The 17,333-nt window shown below is 43.1% G+C and overlaps 1 protein-coding gene across 1 annotated transcript in view; it reads right to left on the bottom strand.

Moving 5' to 3' along the window:
• Positions 1-462: 462 nt before the first annotated feature.
• Positions 463-17,333, bottom strand: part of C9H3orf18 (chromosome 9 C3orf18 homolog) — a 32,456-nt gene continuing 15,585 nt past the window's right edge. Inside the window, exons 4-5 of the mRNA XM_078661303.1 lie at positions 9,956-10,091; positions 463-1,306 (exon numbers count right to left, since the gene is read on the bottom strand). Coding sequence (XP_078517429.1) covers positions 1,226-1,306; positions 9,956-10,091 — 217 coding nt within the window. The 3' untranslated portion in view covers positions 463-1,225. The remainder of the gene's footprint in view (positions 1,307-9,955; positions 10,092-17,333) is intronic.

Genomic DNA, 17,333 nt, shown 5'->3' with positions numbered 1-17,333 from the left:
TTGTCAGGATATACTATGTTATGCCAGGAGATGCCACTGTGTGTCAAGAAAAGCTCGGGGAGGTGAAGAGGTGCTGTTGTAGGTCTGAAGATAGTTCCAAGGATAAAGAGGTGATGATGTCATTCATTAGGAGATCCCACTACTTACCCGGAGTGAGTGTTGGAAGTCTGAATTTACTACACATTGATGATCACCACAAAAATCTTTCATTTTGAATTTTCTTTAGCAATCACCAAATCATAATTTTTCTGTTTTTGTCGAGCATAGTTCATAAGTTCTCATTTACCTAATTTGTCATTCTCTGTCGCATATATGACAATGAAAAGCATAGTCTATATCTCTGCAAATATGAGTGTAAATGACTTCTACGTTTATGGCTTGGAATATGATTTCCACCTGTTACACTAACTGTAATTTTCACCAAAACCACCAGAAAAGCATGTAATTGAGACTGAGGAGGAGTAATTTATTTTATTTATTTATTTATTTATGCAACTTTTATAGCGCAACAAATACCCTAAGGTGTCTCGGCGCTGTGGAGCTACTGAATCAGCCGTCCTATTACTGGTTGAACAACCACGTTTTTAAGAGCCTACGGAAGCTCATCAGGTTCGGAGCGGATTTGATGGCAGGTGGCAAGAGGTTCCACAACTTTGGCGTAGCCACAAGAAAACGCCTGTCTCCCCAAGTGGCCGTTCTTGTGCGGGGCACAGAGAGGAGACAGGTGTTGGCCGATCGCAATTGCCTTCTAGGGACATAAAGTATGAGTAATGTATGAGTATAAGAAAATCTCCAAGCAGAGGTATTACCTCTGCAGTGTTCTGTCATTGAGTGTTGTGAGCACCCATTCATGAACTCATAGGTTGCATTATCCTACATAAATTTAGTTTACAGCCAAACAAAACAGAGATCAGCCCTAAGGCATGTCCACATTCCAAGAAACAGTTCCAGCCAGATGCCTCCCGATGACAAGCCCATGTTACGATGATTGAATCAGACTGGTTGTTGACGCAGTGATAGTTGCATGTATGCGTAACTCAAAGTAAATTGGTAGTGCTGACAGTGATGGGTTCTCCCGCAGCTATAAGTACACATACCTCTATTTCCAAGCAACATATCACAAGGTAAGTCTACCATTTATGGATTGATGTCTCCTTACTAATGTTGATCTTTGAAACTTCCAGTATCTGGCCAAAGTGTCTCAATATCAGGGCTGGAGAGCAGTTCAAGCATTGATGGCATTTGCAACGTCGGTGAAGACGAGGCGGCTGGGCCTCTGCAGCGGACCCTGGCTTGTAAGCAGGATCTGTAAAAAGGTAAGTGGAGAGCATGAGAATGCATATAAATAATGAATCAAATTATATCGACTTACAGCTCAAGTCCTCAAAGTGTGTTTACGATGAATCCTCAGGAAGTCTCACTTTTGTGATCACACCTGCTGCAACACATACCAAAGCAACCAGACACAGCATCACGCCACTATGCTCATCTACAAATCCACGGGTGGCACATGCTCCTTGAGAAAGGCCTAAAGATACCAGGTCTCATGCATACCTTAGAAACACGCGTTCATATGTAGCCAGGTAAATGAGTCATTCACTGCCACAAAAACCTTGAAAGTTTGATCTAATTGTCCTGCCAAAATGCCACTACTTGTAAAAAGGCCACCTCTTCCAAAAAATTTACAACAAGGGGTGGTGATGGACAGAGTCTCTGAATTAAGCAGAATACTCTCACCCAGTCAAGAGATCAGGGCTAGATCCAACACCGTTTTTTAGCTCATTGCACCATCCCAGTTTCAGAACCTGGCTGTATGCAAATTAGTCTGTCCCTGGCCCAGTGCCTCATGGGAACAGGGCAGACCAGACTACAAAAGCCAATTCTTACACTGGGAAGGAAACAAGCTTCCGGGGACCGGTTTCTGGCATTTCAGCCGTCTTCGGCCCGGCTTGCTTGAATCCTGATGGTGCAATGAGCAAGGGACTCACATCTGAGTATACCCTTCCACGCTTAGGGTGGACAAAATTATTTACAACAAGGGGTGGTGATGGACAGAGTCTCTGAATTAAGCAGAATACTCTCACCCAGTCAAGAGATCAGGGCTAGATCCAACACCGTTTTTTAGCTCATTGCACCATCCCAGTTTCAGAACCTGGCTGTATGCAAATTAGTCTGTCCCTGGCCCAGTGCCTCATGGGAACAGGGCAGACCAGACTACAAAAGCCAATTCTTACACTGGGAAGGAAACAAGCTTCCGGGGACCGGTTTCTGGCATTTCAGCCGTCTTCGGCCCGGCTTGCTTGAATCCTGATGGTGCAATGAGCAAGGGACTCACATCTGAGTATACCCTTCCACGCTTAGGGTGGACAAAATTATTTACAACAAGGGGTGGTGATGGACAGAGTCTCTGAATTAAGCAGAATACTCTCACCCAGTCAAGAGATCAGGGCTAGATCCAACACCGTTTTTTAGCTCATTGCACCATCCCAGTTTCAGAACCTGGCTGTATGCAAATTAGTCTGTCCCTGGCCCAGTGCCTCATGGGAACAGGGCAGACCAGACTACAAAAGCCAATTCTTACACTGGGAAGGAAACAAGCTTCCGGGGACCGGTTTCTGGCATTTCAGCCGTCTTCGGCCCGGCTTGCTTGAATCCTGATGGTGCAATGAGCAAGGGACTCACATCTGAGTATACCCTTCCACGCTTAGGGTGGACAAAATTATTTACAACAAGGGGTTGTGATGGACAGAGTCTCTGAATTAAGCAGAATACTCTCACCCAGTCAAGAGATCAGGGCTAGATCCAACACCGTTTTTTAGCTCATTGCACCATCCCAGTTTCAGAACCTGGCTGTATGCAAATTAGTCTGTCCCTGGCCCAGTGCCTCATGGGAACAGGGCAGACCAGACTACAAAAGCCAATTCTTACACTGGGAAGGAAACAAGCTTCCGGGGACCGGTTTCTGGCATTTCAGCCGTCTTCCGCCCGGCTTGCTTGAATCCTGATGGTGCAATGAGCAAGAGCAAGGGACTCACATCTGAGTATACCCTTCCACGCTTAGGGTGGACAAAATTATTTACAACAAGGGGTGGTGATGGACAGAGTCTCTGAATTAAGCAGAATACTCTCACCCAGTCAAGAGATCAGGGCTAGATCCAACACCGTTTTTTAGCTCATTGCACCATCCCAGTTTCAGAACCTGGCTGTATGCAAATTAGTCTGTCCCTGGCCCAGTGCCTCATGGGAACAGGGCAGACCAGACTACAAAAGCCAATTCTTACACTGGGAAGGAAACAAGCTTCCGGGGACCGGTTTCTGGCATTTCAGCCGTCTTCGGCCCGGCTTGCTTGAATCCTGATGGTGCAATGAGCAAGGGACTCACATCTGAGTATACCCTTCCACGCTTAGGGTGGACAAAATTATTTACAACAAGGGGTGGTGATGGACAGAGTCTCTGAATTAAGCAGAATACTCTCACCCAGTCAAGAGATCAGGGCTAGATCCAACACCGTTTTTTAGCTCATTGCACCATCCCAGTTTCAGAACCTGGCTGTATGCAAATTAGTCTGTCCCTGGCCCAGTGCCTCATGGGAACAGGGCAGACCAGACTACAAAAGCCAATTCTTACACTGGGAAGGAAACAAGCTTCCGGGGACCGGTTTCTGGCATTTCAGCCGTCTTCGGCCCGGCTTGCTTGAATCCTGATGGTGCAATGAGCAAGGGACTCACATCTGAGTATACCCTTCCACGCTTAGGGTGGACAAAATTATTTACAACAAGGGGTGGTGATGGCAGAGTCTCTGAATTAAGCAGAATACTCTCACCCAGTCAAGAGATCAGGGCTAGATCCAACACCGCTTTTTAGCTCATTGCACCATCCCAGTTTCAGAACCTGGCTGTATGCAAATTAGTCTGTCCCTGGCCCAGTGCCTCATGGGAACAGGGCAGACCAGACTACAAAAGCCAATTCTTACACTGGGAAGGAAACGAGCTTCCGGGGACCGGTTTCTGGCATTTCAGCCGTCTTCGGCCCGGCTTGCTTGAATCCTGATGGTGCAATGAGCAAGGGACTCACATCTGAGTATACCCTTCCACGCTTAGGGTGGACAAAATTATTTACAACAAGGGGTGGTGATGGACAGAGTCTCTGAATTAAGCAGAATACTCTCACCCAGTCAAGAGATCAGGGCTAGATCCAACACCGTTTTTTAGCTCATTGCACCATCCCAGTTTCAGAACCTGGCTGTATGCAAATTAGTCTGTCCCTGGCCCAGTGCCTCATGGAAACAGGGCAGACCAGACTACAAAAGCCAATTCTTACACTGGGAAGGAAACAAGCTTCCGGGGACCGGTTTCTGGCATTTCAGCCGTCTTCGGCCCGGCTTGCTTGAATCCTGATGGTGCAATGAGCAAGGGACTCACATCTGAGTATACCCTTCCACGCTTAGGGTGGACAAAATTATTTACAACAAGGGGTGGTGATGGCAGAGTCTCTGAATTAAGCAGAATACTCTCACCCAGTCAAGAGATCAGGGCTAGATCCAACACCGCTTTTTAGCTCATTGCACCATCCCAGTTTCAGAACCTGGCTGTATGCAAATTAGTCTGTCCCTGGCCCAGTGCCTCATGGGAACAGGGCAGACCAGACTACAAAAGCCAATTCTTACACTGGGAAGGAAACGAGCTTCCGGGGACCGGTTTCTGGCATTTCAGCCGTCTTCGGCCCGGCTTGCTTGAATCCTGATGGTGCAATGAGCAAGGGACTCACATCTGAGTATACCCTTCCACGCTTAGGGTGGACAAAATTATTTACAACAAGGGGTGGTGATGGACAGAGTCTCTGAATTAAGCAGAATACTCTCACCCAGTCAAGAGATCAGGGCTAGATCCAACACCGTTTTTTAGCTCATTGCACCATCCCAGTTTCAGAACCTGGCTGTATGCAAATTAGTCTGTCCCTGGCCCAGTGCCTCATGGGAACAGGGCAGACCAGACTACAAAAGCCAATTCTTACACTGGGAAGGAAACAAGCTTCCGGGGACCGGTTTCTGGCATTTCAGCCGTCTTCGGCCCGGCTTGCTTGAATCCTGATGGTGCAATGAGCAAGGGACTCACATCTGAGTATACCCTTCCACGCTTAGGGTGGACAAAATTATTTACAACAAGGGGTGGTGATGGACAGAGTCTCTGAATTAAGCAGAATACTCTCACCCAGTCAAGAGATCAGGGCTAGATCCAACACCGTTTTTTAGCTCATTGCACCATCCCAGTTTCAGAACCTGGCTGTATGCAAATTAGTCTGTCTCACTTACACTTAGGAAATATACACTAGTTCATTCTTCAAATCAAGTGGAGCAAGGCAGCAACATGCCCAATTTGTACTGAGAAAATGGCACCGCTTCTGCTTAACATACCTTTTGCTTCGAAAGCAAATAGCCTTGCAAATAGCCTTGCAAGAGGTTGTGCAACTCTGCATGACTTTACATCAGCTCAAAGTCTTAGAACATGTCACCAAGTCTGCCCCCCAATGGTTGTAAGATTGGAGTGAGAATAATAAATATGACCCACTTTTATTTTTTTTATTGTTTTGTTTTTACACTTTTTAAAAAATGTTTATGGTTTACTAATTATATCGTTCATTTTTCAATTGTATTGAGAAATTATTATTCATATTATTGCGTTCCAATACATAATAAAAATTATTTTTTTTAGTAATATGTACTTAATATATGTGTTTTAATTAATCACTTAAGTTCAACAAATATTTAAATATTTTAAAGGTATTTTAAAGTTACATGTATCTGTAGGAATATAATTTCTTTAAAGGTATTAAATAAATGTTAACATGTTTTTAATATATAATATACATATATTACTTTTTTTCCAAGTAATTTAGCTTCGTTTAAAGTTACAATAATGTTAAATGCCTTTAAATGCACTGGAATGGAGTTAAAGTGCAAATGGGGACCTGGGTAAATAGAACTCCTCGTCTATCCACACATGCTCACTTTAAATTCACCTAGATTGGTGACAGAGAGCTGAGAGCACAAGGCTGTCCTACATAATGCGAGAGGCCATGTCTTCTTCGCCATGAGAAGCTGAAGAACAGTGGCATGTAAAGGGATACTGGAAGATAGCAGTTTAAATTAGTTTTCCGCAAGTGTTTCAAAAGATGATTCTGGGTAAATACATATAAAACACACAATGTACTATGATAACTGTCAGGAGGTTGGGCACTTCTTGAAACTTCTGCTAACTATCTGGCATTGACTCTTCTCCTAAGCTTTTTAGAACCCATGCACCTTCTTTTTAAATGTTTCATTGTTTGTCCTAATAACTAAAATACATTTTTCAAACTTTTTTTGCTATGGTAACTGTGAAATAAATTACCAATGAGGCTTTACATCACAACTTATTATTTATTGAGAATTTTTAGTTTTACGTTCTTTATGGTGTCAACCTTTTATAACGGTGTCCTAGCAAGGAATGCCTGGACTACTGGGTTTTAATCTATATAGAAATCCAAAAACAATCTTCAACAGGAGTCAAACAGGGCAAAAACAGATGGCAAGATTCTGCCTCAACATTTTAAAACATGAGCATTGGATACCCTCAGTTCAGCACTCAACTGGCCCCAATTACAGCTGAAAATGAAGTTTGGAATATTACACACAATGTAAAGGGCAGTCTGGATTAGCGTTGAAGGACTGTTACAGAAACTGGTGTCCACCATATCTCGAACTAGAACCTGAGGTTGTGCAACACACTGACAATATGACAAAGTCGAAAGATAAAAAGGAAACAGAAGATTGGAGTGAATGCCCACATCCATGCACACATATTTCTTAAATCATACCTGAATTCTATACCTTTGAAGAACTCCTGAAAATGTTATGGCTCTTACCTGCCTTTAACAAACATTAAGGGGCCGCTTTCGATGTCGGACTGACCTGAGTCCATCCGACATCGATTAAGTTCTGGGACCGGCTGACTTCCTGTCGGGGGTTCCCAAACCAGCCATTGGAATGCAACTGAACACTGTTCGGTTGCACTCCTGTTCTTTACAATGGGAGCACGACCGGAATGCATGCTCTCATTGTAAAAATGTGAGGTGCAGTTCATCCATGCACCCCGTGGCAGCCACCTAAAGGTGCCTGTCTGGGGTGCAGGGATCAACATAGGTACCCCCTCGGCCGCCACCTATGCTAGGGGCCCCCAAAGACGACTTCCGATAGCATTTTTTGTGTCGGAAGAGCTGGAACAGAAAGGCTGTTGGAATCTGAAATTGTAATCCCTCAGGTGGAAAAAGCCCTTGGGATTACTCCCTCATCCCCTTTTGTATCGGATTACTGTAAGTACTCCGACTGGTGGACGGGCTCTTTGAGGCATGCAGAATGTCCGGTTGCATTTCTTTGCAACCGAATTAATCCCATTTGGTCGGTCGGAAAAGAATCCAACCGCCTGATTAGGATGCGGTCAGAACAGCCACCGCATCCTAGTCAGGCCCTTAGTTGCAATGGAAATGAATCATTAGATATCTAGGTAGGGACCTCGCAACCAATAAACACTATCCCAAAGTGTTCATCTTTTTGAAAGGCTTCCAAGCTTTTAAAGCTGTATTAATGATGTTTTATTCTGAATGAGATTGTGGTTGTCAACAACTTTTTTAGTTGGGTTTTTGCCTCTTTTTTTCATCTATATAAAGCTCTTGCTGCTACTAATGTGTTTCACATAATGTATTCACCGTATAGTGTTTGCATATTTTGCACCTGCGGCACAAACTTTTAAGGGTAATATGTTGTTCTTATTCATCAATATTCCTCTTTCTGCTCTTGCTATTGTGTTTTATACATAATGCATTTATTTTATAATGCTTTCGTATTCTGCATCTGTGGCCATTAAGTGCAATACTATTAAGTGCAATACTTTGTAGTATACTGGGATATTGTTTAATTCTATCTGTATTTTAGTGTATACATCTATTTTAAGACTTTATGTGGACCTCTTCGGATATCCGTAACATAAATAAAAATAAACTTGAAACTTATGGCTCTCACACGCTTTTAACAAACATTAAGTGGCAATGGACCAACATCATTAGACGTCTGGTTAGGGATACAATCCAAATGTGTTTATCTTTTTAAAAGGCTTCCAAGCTAAATAGACTATTTTGAAGCTGGGGGTGTAGACATTTAGGAGCTAAATAAAACAAATAAATAAACGCCTGTTTTTGAGAATATTTTCTCTTATTAACCCTGCATTGTCAGCCACATATCCATCTCAAAGTTCATCAATCCAAACAGAACTGCAATGCTATTTGATATTCAATTCTTCATAAAATCCTCAATCACTCTGCACCGGTAGAGTTTTTGTAGGTGTTCATTTGAAGAGCAGTCCCTGAAATGTGGGAGACAGAAAGTTGTGCTATCCATGTGCATCTCAGTACTTCTGAAATACCCAAGCATCCATTATGATGTCCACTTTCACTCCGCCAAATCGCCTAGTACATGGTGCAAACAATCTTTAATTATTTAATTATTACTCCATACATTGACCTGTGTTTGTTCTTTACTAGTACCCTTTTCTGCACTTGTTTATAAACTTGTATAAAAGTAATTCGATTTAATTCACTATAGGCAACTTATTCACAACATTAGTTTCCTTCCATATGCAAGTGATTCGAGTACTAATAGCTCAGAATGGATTTACTCATTCATCTACAGAGTCAAGTACCTGAAATGGGCATGCAGCGCCTAAGAACCACACCAAAAACACGTCAAATTTAACCCTATTATAACCCCCTAAGGCCCACACTAAGTCGGATTATTACGATAGCGTACCATAGCCTGTGACTGAACTACTCATGAATTTTGTAAGTATCTTTACAACTATGACCAATGATTTCCAGGTAGAAATTGATGACAGGGTTTGACAGGGAAGACAGCTTCTGCCAACCCCAATAATAACCTTTTTGACATGGTAGAACTGCTTCTGCCATTCCTAAAAATTACCTTACACGTGTTGGTGGAAATGTGTTTTTTGTGCAATCTTCCACAGTGAAGGCACATGAAGGTTACTGGAAAGGAGACAATCCAGAGTCAAGATGGATGACATTCCTGAAGAGTCAAGTTGGTAGAAACAGGCTGTGCCTGGAGAGACGGAGTACAAAGGACACGAGAGATGGTGTTCCATGCCACGAGGTATTGCACAACATATAATTTTTCACCCATAACAGGTTGTCTCCACATAATGGTTGCCATAGTGCCTAGCATATGTGCTCTGTCAAGCTTGTCTATTACTTGTTTGTCTGAACTTGCTCCTTTTGTTTCCTTGTCCAGCATGCCTTTTCGCCATGCTTTTCTACTGCCATGCCCTAGCAGGTCCCCTGACCAGGTTTCACACCAGGGGCCAAAGGTTGTCTTTTCCACCACCTAGTCTCTTGTCTAGGTACAATATGTTCATCCTTACAGGTTTTATCCTTCAGTTTTTAATTTCTTTTATTTTACAGAGTTTTATATAGCGCAAACTTGACCCGAAAGAATCGGGTATCAGAGCGCTTTGCCAGTTGCGTTACATGAGGACACATTAATTTTTGATAGGCAGGGGGTGATTAAGTGATTTGCCCAGAATCACAGGATGTTCAGCGTCATTGCCTAGACTCGAACCCGGTTCCCCAGATTCGAGGTAAACAGCCATAGCCCTTAGGCCATCTCCTCTCGTTCAATGCTTCCATGCTCACCTTAACCAAAGAGTGTATCCTTTTAAGATTGTCTCATTGTCTAAGCCAATTTCCTGTTATAATCTAGTTTTATCGCAAATCATATACTCCCATCAGTTTGCTACCACCATCCAGCTGCACTGTCCTGCAAATCTTGCATGTTGCTGGAAGGCATATGACAAAAAGCAGATATATAAACAGGTGCCTATGTATGTGTAACTCGTTGTTGTCTCTTACCTTATTCTGAGAAGCCTGGGACGAAGCTGACGCAGCATCCCGGCCATGCTCAAGGAGTTCCTGCTCCAGCTCATCTTGTTCTTCTGCTGGGTCAAAGTTATACATGGGCATCAGCTGGTGACGGAGCTTCTCCAGCCTAAGCGGAAAATACAAGTAGAACAGAATCATAAGAGCAAGTTACTTATCCTCTAGAAGAGACCAGCATTCAGAAAGAAAAACAAAATTCCGTTTAAGGAAGATGAACCAGTGCATTTTAAGACTTGACTACCAATACCATTACCAACAACTGGGCCAAGTGAGCTACATGCTTCGAATATATTGGGGTGCTGAAAAGCAGATATGAGGTTCATCGTTTCAGTTATTTCGGGAATATGCAGAAGATTAGGCAAGAGTTTGCAGATAAAGATGCCTAGCCTACCATGAAAAGTTCACATATTAAAGAAGTTATCCTTGATGCTGTCACAATTTAGAAGCATAAACCATGAATAGCATCTCTACAGCAGGCTTCACAGAGCCTGAAAGATGTATCCATGGACATCATTTGTAAGTCACACAGCATAGCTCTTGCATAGACCAAGCCATCACCTAGGCAACTATATCATCCCAGTCTTGAGCTCCCAACAATTAGTGCATAATTTGTAAAACAATAAGTGCCAGGGTCCTCGTCAGTAGGCAACTGCAGCTCACACAACCTATTGCCCCTGCCAGTACTGTCAACAACAGTACCAACACAACTTCTAACAATCACCCTCCTATAAAAGAGACCGTTCAGACTCTTCCAGCCCCCAAAGCTACAAGAGTAGCTTGGACACAAGGTATTAGTCGTTTGTAATGTATTTTGAACTAATAAACAACTGTTGCTGTGCCCATCTGTAAATTAGACACACAGCGCCTCCATGTGGCAGACAGCCCTAAGTGCCGGTGTCAAGCACAGGAAACCACCTGCACAAATTAAGCACTGCCTACAATGCCTTCCCAATAAGGCCAGAGTCATATTCAAACTGCCTGTCTGGCTCTACTACTTATCTTAAAAAATGACCATCCCTGGTCTGTGGGGTTTAACTGTTCCTAAGGACTGAAGATATACTTTAAACAATACACAAATCTTGAAGTAGATGCTCTTTAGTCGTCACTTTCCAGGAATGCTGTGGTTAGACCTCTATATCTGAAAGCACTCAGCGCACATTTTGCCTGTTTCTCACTTACACTGCCTATCAAGACCCATGCTATGCCAACTTCTAGATTAACACTATGGCCCTGACTCCAAGTAGCACACTAATGGACCGTGTGGTTATTTTGCACCAGATCCATTCCATTAGAACGACACCCCATGGAATGGGGGTAATTTTTTATTTGGGTCGTAAAACCACATAAAATTCCAAAGCAGGCTAAAACAGCATTATATATGGATGATGTTTGGATGCTGTGAGCTAATCTTGTCTTGGTCCTTTTTTCAGATTGTGTCTGGGCTGGAACTGAGTTTTAACAGATGTATTTGTCAAAAAATTGGTAGCTAGGACAACTTAAAATTTCACGCTACAAATTACAGAAGATTCCACCAAAGTTTTGAGAATATTGTTTTGTGAACAAGTACCAAAATGAAGAATACGGTAAAGTTTGGAAAAATTTTAAAACAATGTTGACAACAAGAGTAGCCCTTAGAAAGGATGGCAACTACAATAAAAGCTGTTCTATTATTTTGCTATCCTTGGGGGAGACATTGTTTACAACAAATGTGATACAACGCTTTCCATTACAATGCGGTTGTTATATCGACTGCATTATTACATCACAAACCATTACAACGAGGGGTTGTTACAACGACTTGCTGTAGGGGGCAGAAGGTGTTGGAGTTATACTCCAACACCTTCCCTACTGTTGCACAGACTGGAGTTGGAATTATACTATTCTAATATCCAGCGCCCCCTACAGCAAATGGTTGTAACGACTTGCATTGTAATGGTATGAGATGTAACAACAAAGTCGTTGTAACGACCGCTTTGTATTGGAATGCCTTGTATCACATTCGTTGTAACGTCGCATATTCATTCTTGGTTATGGTACTCCTCCTATATACACTTCCCACACTAAAGTGATTTCAGAAGCTACTTTTCAGCAGTTAGTAAAACTCAAAGAGGAGAAATGACACACTTTTCTACATTAATGTTGTCCAAATTGCTGAATCGTACTGTAAAAAATTTAAGCAATTATACGTCTGTTAATGCTTGTAATACTTTGCTGTGTACATGTTATGGAAATCATACTGTGGGATTCTCCCCCCACCCCACCACTTCGCCTAACCCCACGCCGCCTCGCCACAGGTACCACCGCAGTTCTATTCTTGCCTTCCTGTTATTACCATAGCAACTGATGCAAGAAGGGACTCCGCGAAAGTGTCCAAAAAACCGAAAGACAAATTGTTTTCTTATGAGCAGCTGGTAATTTTGGGCACTTTTTCAGATGAAAAATCAGTAGCGTTATGTTGGAAGGTGGGAGACAGAAGTTTGGCTCACAAACATTGCGATGTAGCATGAATGTCTATTTATGCCTACTAGCCTGCATTTTGTTTTCCAAATCTTGTGATCTGATCCAGTTACCGATGTGTCCAGGAGATGGTTGTGCAGGGGAAGAAACTGTGGTTTACCTTTTTTTGAAACTATCAACATGCAAGCACAGAACCTTTAACAACCGAGGGAATATTTTTTTGAAAGATTTACAAGATCTGACCCTTTTGTCATACGATTTATACTGTTGTGTCAGGACACGGGCCTATGTATAGACCAAAACTTATTGACTTGGAAAATCATAAACTGTGGAAAAAATGTACGGTTTGTAAGAAACATGCTGCTTTTTCACATAAAGCATGTAGAAGCAGTTGTTAAACAGTCATAATGTATGTCTTTACTGACATTCAGGAGCTGTATTGCATAAAGTGCCCCGGCCGCAACAGTCATTTGCACCCCCAGGGCACTTTGGTATTACAAAAGGGGCTGCAGACGCTTGCGCTGCCCCTTCTGTAATACCTATAGTGCTGGCGCACATAATGCGTGCCCCATGCAAATGAGAGAACTCCTTTGCCTCTGCACCCGCGTCGTATTACAGACGTTGGTGCAGAGGCAAAAATTCCCTCAGGAGGCGCACTGAGAGTGTGCCATCTAAAAGGTGGTGCACCGTCAGTGCACCCCCGGATGGCAGCCCTCTGGAGGGGGAAAGGGGATGCCATGTACCCCCCCCCAAATACCCCTTGCAGGGGGGTTGCAGTCACTGACTACACCCGCCTGCAAGGGGATCTCTAATCCCCTTCAAAAGTGCAGGCAGGTTGCCGCCTGCACTGTGAAAACACAGAGTGGCTGTAAAGCAGCCGCTCCGTTTCCACAGGATTGCGCTGCACTAAGGGCAGCATGAGTTCGCTGCTGCCCTGGGGGCAGCGCATTCATGGTAATAGGGTGCACTTTTTTAGGTGTGCCTGGTGCAAACAATGAAAATGCGCATTTACCATAATATGGCCCCTGTTCTCAGGAGTGCAGAGAGAGTTCCATGTGAGAAGAGTGGATATAGATAAACTCTATGCACACATTGCCACCAGGGGTGAATTGATTTACATTTGTGTGCTTTCCTTTCTCTATCTACTGGATTTGAAGGATTGCCTATTATATAGGCCTAAATAAAGATGTTCCTTTTGGAGCTAGATGTTATGGATCTGATTCACAAAGAATGTAACAAATCTGTACCCACAGCTATAGTGTCTGATTCACAAAGATAAGCTTACACTTTCGTGTAAGTTTACGATTGTTTGCTATTCACAAAGGAATTCATCAGTGGTAGTTTTCTATCTTTTTATTTGCGGAAATCCCGCACTTGCAAAGATACTACTCATACAACACTTTGCGAATAGCAAACAATCGTAAACGTACACAAAAATAAATTTACCATTGTGAATCAGGGCATGCACACATACAGGCATGCAGATTTCTACTTTCTGGAATTCACAAACATTCTCAGGCCATATGCATGGAAAGCTCCATCAGGCACAGGCTTCCAGACATATTCCTGAGTAGAAGTGTGACATTCACAGTAGGATCCTGATCCCACTGGGAGAGGTTCTCTAGACCATAGCACATCACACAAAGGGAAGAGGATCTTCTATGCAAAATCACACTTTTTTCTTAGCAGGTGAAATGCTTTCCCCTTCCACTAACCCCCCACCCCAAATCTGTGTGTGATCCTTTTTCTCTCTCACCCTGGAAAGGGATCTGCACCGTCATCAGCTAAAGCTAGAATTTAACTAGGAATGCCAACAAACTGCCATTTTTTGTGTGAATGTTTACAAACTTCTAAGGCTAACCATGCTTTGGAACACCCACTGTCCCACCAAGTCAGTGGGAATTATGGCTGCGGAGCTCACCCCACTAGTGACAGAGATTTCTGCATCCATTCATGGGTTTTAGTGGCGTAGCTGGGGGGGGCGGGTCCGCCCTGGGCAGCACTGCTTTTGGGAGTGGCCGAGGTGAGCAAGTCGTGTCTGTTGACTATCACCCCCCCTCCCAAATAAGTCATCTGTCGGCCGCCACCCCCACCACACCCTGCTTTTACTTGCACTGGGCGGCAAACTTAGGGTCTGCCCCGGGTGGCAGTAGGTCTAACTATGCCACTGATGGGTTTGCGCCTGTAGGAGTAAATTTGTAAATTCATGGTAGTTTTTAAAAAGGTAAATTCGGTCATTAACTTATGCTCATGGCCAAATTTACCTTTGTGAATGTGGCCAATAATTGTCATGATTGTTTCTGAATAAAATAGTTCAATTTCCAACAGGAATCACTTGGTTGTTTTCTGGTTTTCTATATATAATTTCGGATTTAATTCCAAAATGGTAGCATGAAAAATAGATTTTGTTCAAAGTTGCACGTGTTAAATATTGCTTTTTGGATAGAGACTGTGCTATATATGATCAGAATTTAAAAAGTCCTTTATGTGTAATTAACATTAGTGTTTTAGGTAATTTATGATCATGAGCTAACAAGATATTCTAAGATGTTTCGGTTTTAACTGGATTGTACGGGGTAAACTTTTTAAACATATTAAATTATGTATGGAAATATATGTATATTTATAATGTGATTATATCTTTAATTGGTATGTTCTTTAAAGACCTAAGGTCTAAATAAACATTTCCTTGTCTGACTGAATGCTTTAATCTACGTGTTCAGCCGTCTGTCAATAGCCCGCGTGCTCTGATATGGCAAAGGTTGTTGTACTGCACTCTAGGTATTCTGTAAAAGGCCTTTCAAATATAAATAAAAAAATGTTTTTTACAAAACAAAGTAGTGCCAGGCATACACAGGCCAAGCTGTTATTAGTATGTAGACCAATCAGTGGAATGTTGAAATAATTTCAGACGCTGGAGCAAGTGAGGACGGATGGGGAGACATACGGGAGAGCAAGTGGGGACAGGGAGAGAGGGGAGAGGTGGGAAGATGTGAATCAAGAGAGGAAGCTAGAAAAAGCAGGGGTGGTGGTGACCGGTGGAGGTAGAGGAGAAGAGGTGGGATCAGTACTTAATTTGAGCCGGTGGTAGCAGGGGCGAGGGGAAGAGCACTGACTTTTGTGGACTGGGACAAGTTTTTATCATCACACTTTGACCCAGCCCAAGTGACAGAAAGGGAGAAAAGGCACAAAGAAAGACAAAGCCAGTTAGGGATCTGTGCCCTAAAGATAAAGCTCTGCTTATCGTCCCTCGTGTCCGACTGACTCTATGTGGGGGCAGGTCTTTCTCTTACTTGGCCCCATACTATTGGATTGCTTTCCTTATTATTCATGCATATGCCCTGATTACATCAAAGTCAGAAAATTGCGTAAATCAATTAATTTTAATATCATGCGTATGGTTTGTGGGCTTTTATCGCTAGCCCTGAGATACCTCTTCAGAGGTGGTTTGCACGCGCTTTATGAAACTGTATTAACAATTAACAAAGGGAGAAAGAAGGGTTGAAACCCTGCTAGGATGAGAAAACGGGAAACGAGTGCAAGGAAGTAGGTGAAAAAGTAATGAGTGTAATCAAAACTAGTCAATGCTTGAATTACAGACACCCTACTTTGTGGGCTTCTGAGAAAACCTTTGGGCCTTGGTACTCATTCTTTTACAAATGAAGCACAGTGTCGGATGCCGGGGAGTGAGGAAGGTAGACAGAAGTCATTTGAACAGGAGATGGGTCAGCAATACAGTGGGGAGTGATTGAAGTAGGAGGAAGGGATGAGAAGCAAAGATGGAGCGCAAGGGGGACAAGAAAAAGTGCAAGACTACTTGAAGCACGTCATCAAAACAGGGAGTGAATAGTAAGGGGACAATTTAAGCTTCTATGAATGCCATGGACATGAAGGACAGCCCAAGGATGAAAAGGCAAACCACGAAAGGCACATGAAACCCAAAGGCTGAAATGGGGCTAGTCAGACCCCACATCCTCTTTTCAGTTCTCATTATGGGCCCGATGTAGGTAATTTAATTTTATCACTTCTTAAATACCGAATCATACCGATTCGGTGTTTAAGAAGTGGTAAAATGGAGGGGGGGGGGGGGGGGGGGTGAAGGTATTTCAGAATCGGTAAATACCGAATCGTTGAGATTCGGTATTTACCGATTCTGTAAATACCGATTCGGTAATGCCCATTGATTCCTATGGGCATTGAAGCCCATAGGAATCAATGGGCATTACCGAATTGGTATTTACCGATTCGGTAAATACCGATTGCAGCAAGGGTGCAGGGGGTGTCACTTTGACACCCTCTAGCACCCCATATACAGGCATGTGTGCCATGTGGCACACAGACATGCCCTAAGGGCATGTCTGTCTGTCACATGGCACAGGTGTACATGCACAGATGTGCATGTACACCTGTATTCGGTATTTTATCACCGAATAGGATTGGGTGGTAAAATACCGAATTCTGAAGGCCTGTAGCACTGTAAACAGGGCTACCTACGTCTGGAATTTACCGAATCGGTAAAATTACCGATTCGGTATTTTACAGAATCGGTAAATTTACTGATTCGGTAAATTTACAGATTGTGCAAAATATTGCCTCCTAATTCGGCCGTTACCGACCGGTATTTGGTGACCTACATCGGGCCCTAAACTCTTTATGAAATAACAAAGGCTATAGCTTTTTCAAAAACCTAAACAGCAGGAGGAAGGTGGAAAGAAATCTCAAGACACAAAGCTGCCCGAAAGCTTGATTCCAGTGTGGCGCTGTTTCCTAATCTGTCCACTTGAGGGCAGCAGGCTACAAAGAAACGAAATCTTTGCTCCGATGCAAGTAACTGTAGGAGTCTTATGGTTCATTAGTTACACCTTCTGAAATTACTTTCCTCTTCAGCAAAATG

This window comes from Lissotriton helveticus, chromosome 9 (genome assembly GCF_964261635.1).
Source record: "Lissotriton helveticus chromosome 9, aLisHel1.1, whole genome shotgun sequence".
Classification (NCBI taxonomy): Eukaryota; Metazoa; Chordata; class Amphibia; order Caudata; family Salamandridae; genus Lissotriton; species Lissotriton helveticus.
Note: the sequence above shows the minus strand (reverse complement) of the source record. Positions and strands in the feature narration are given on the sequence as shown.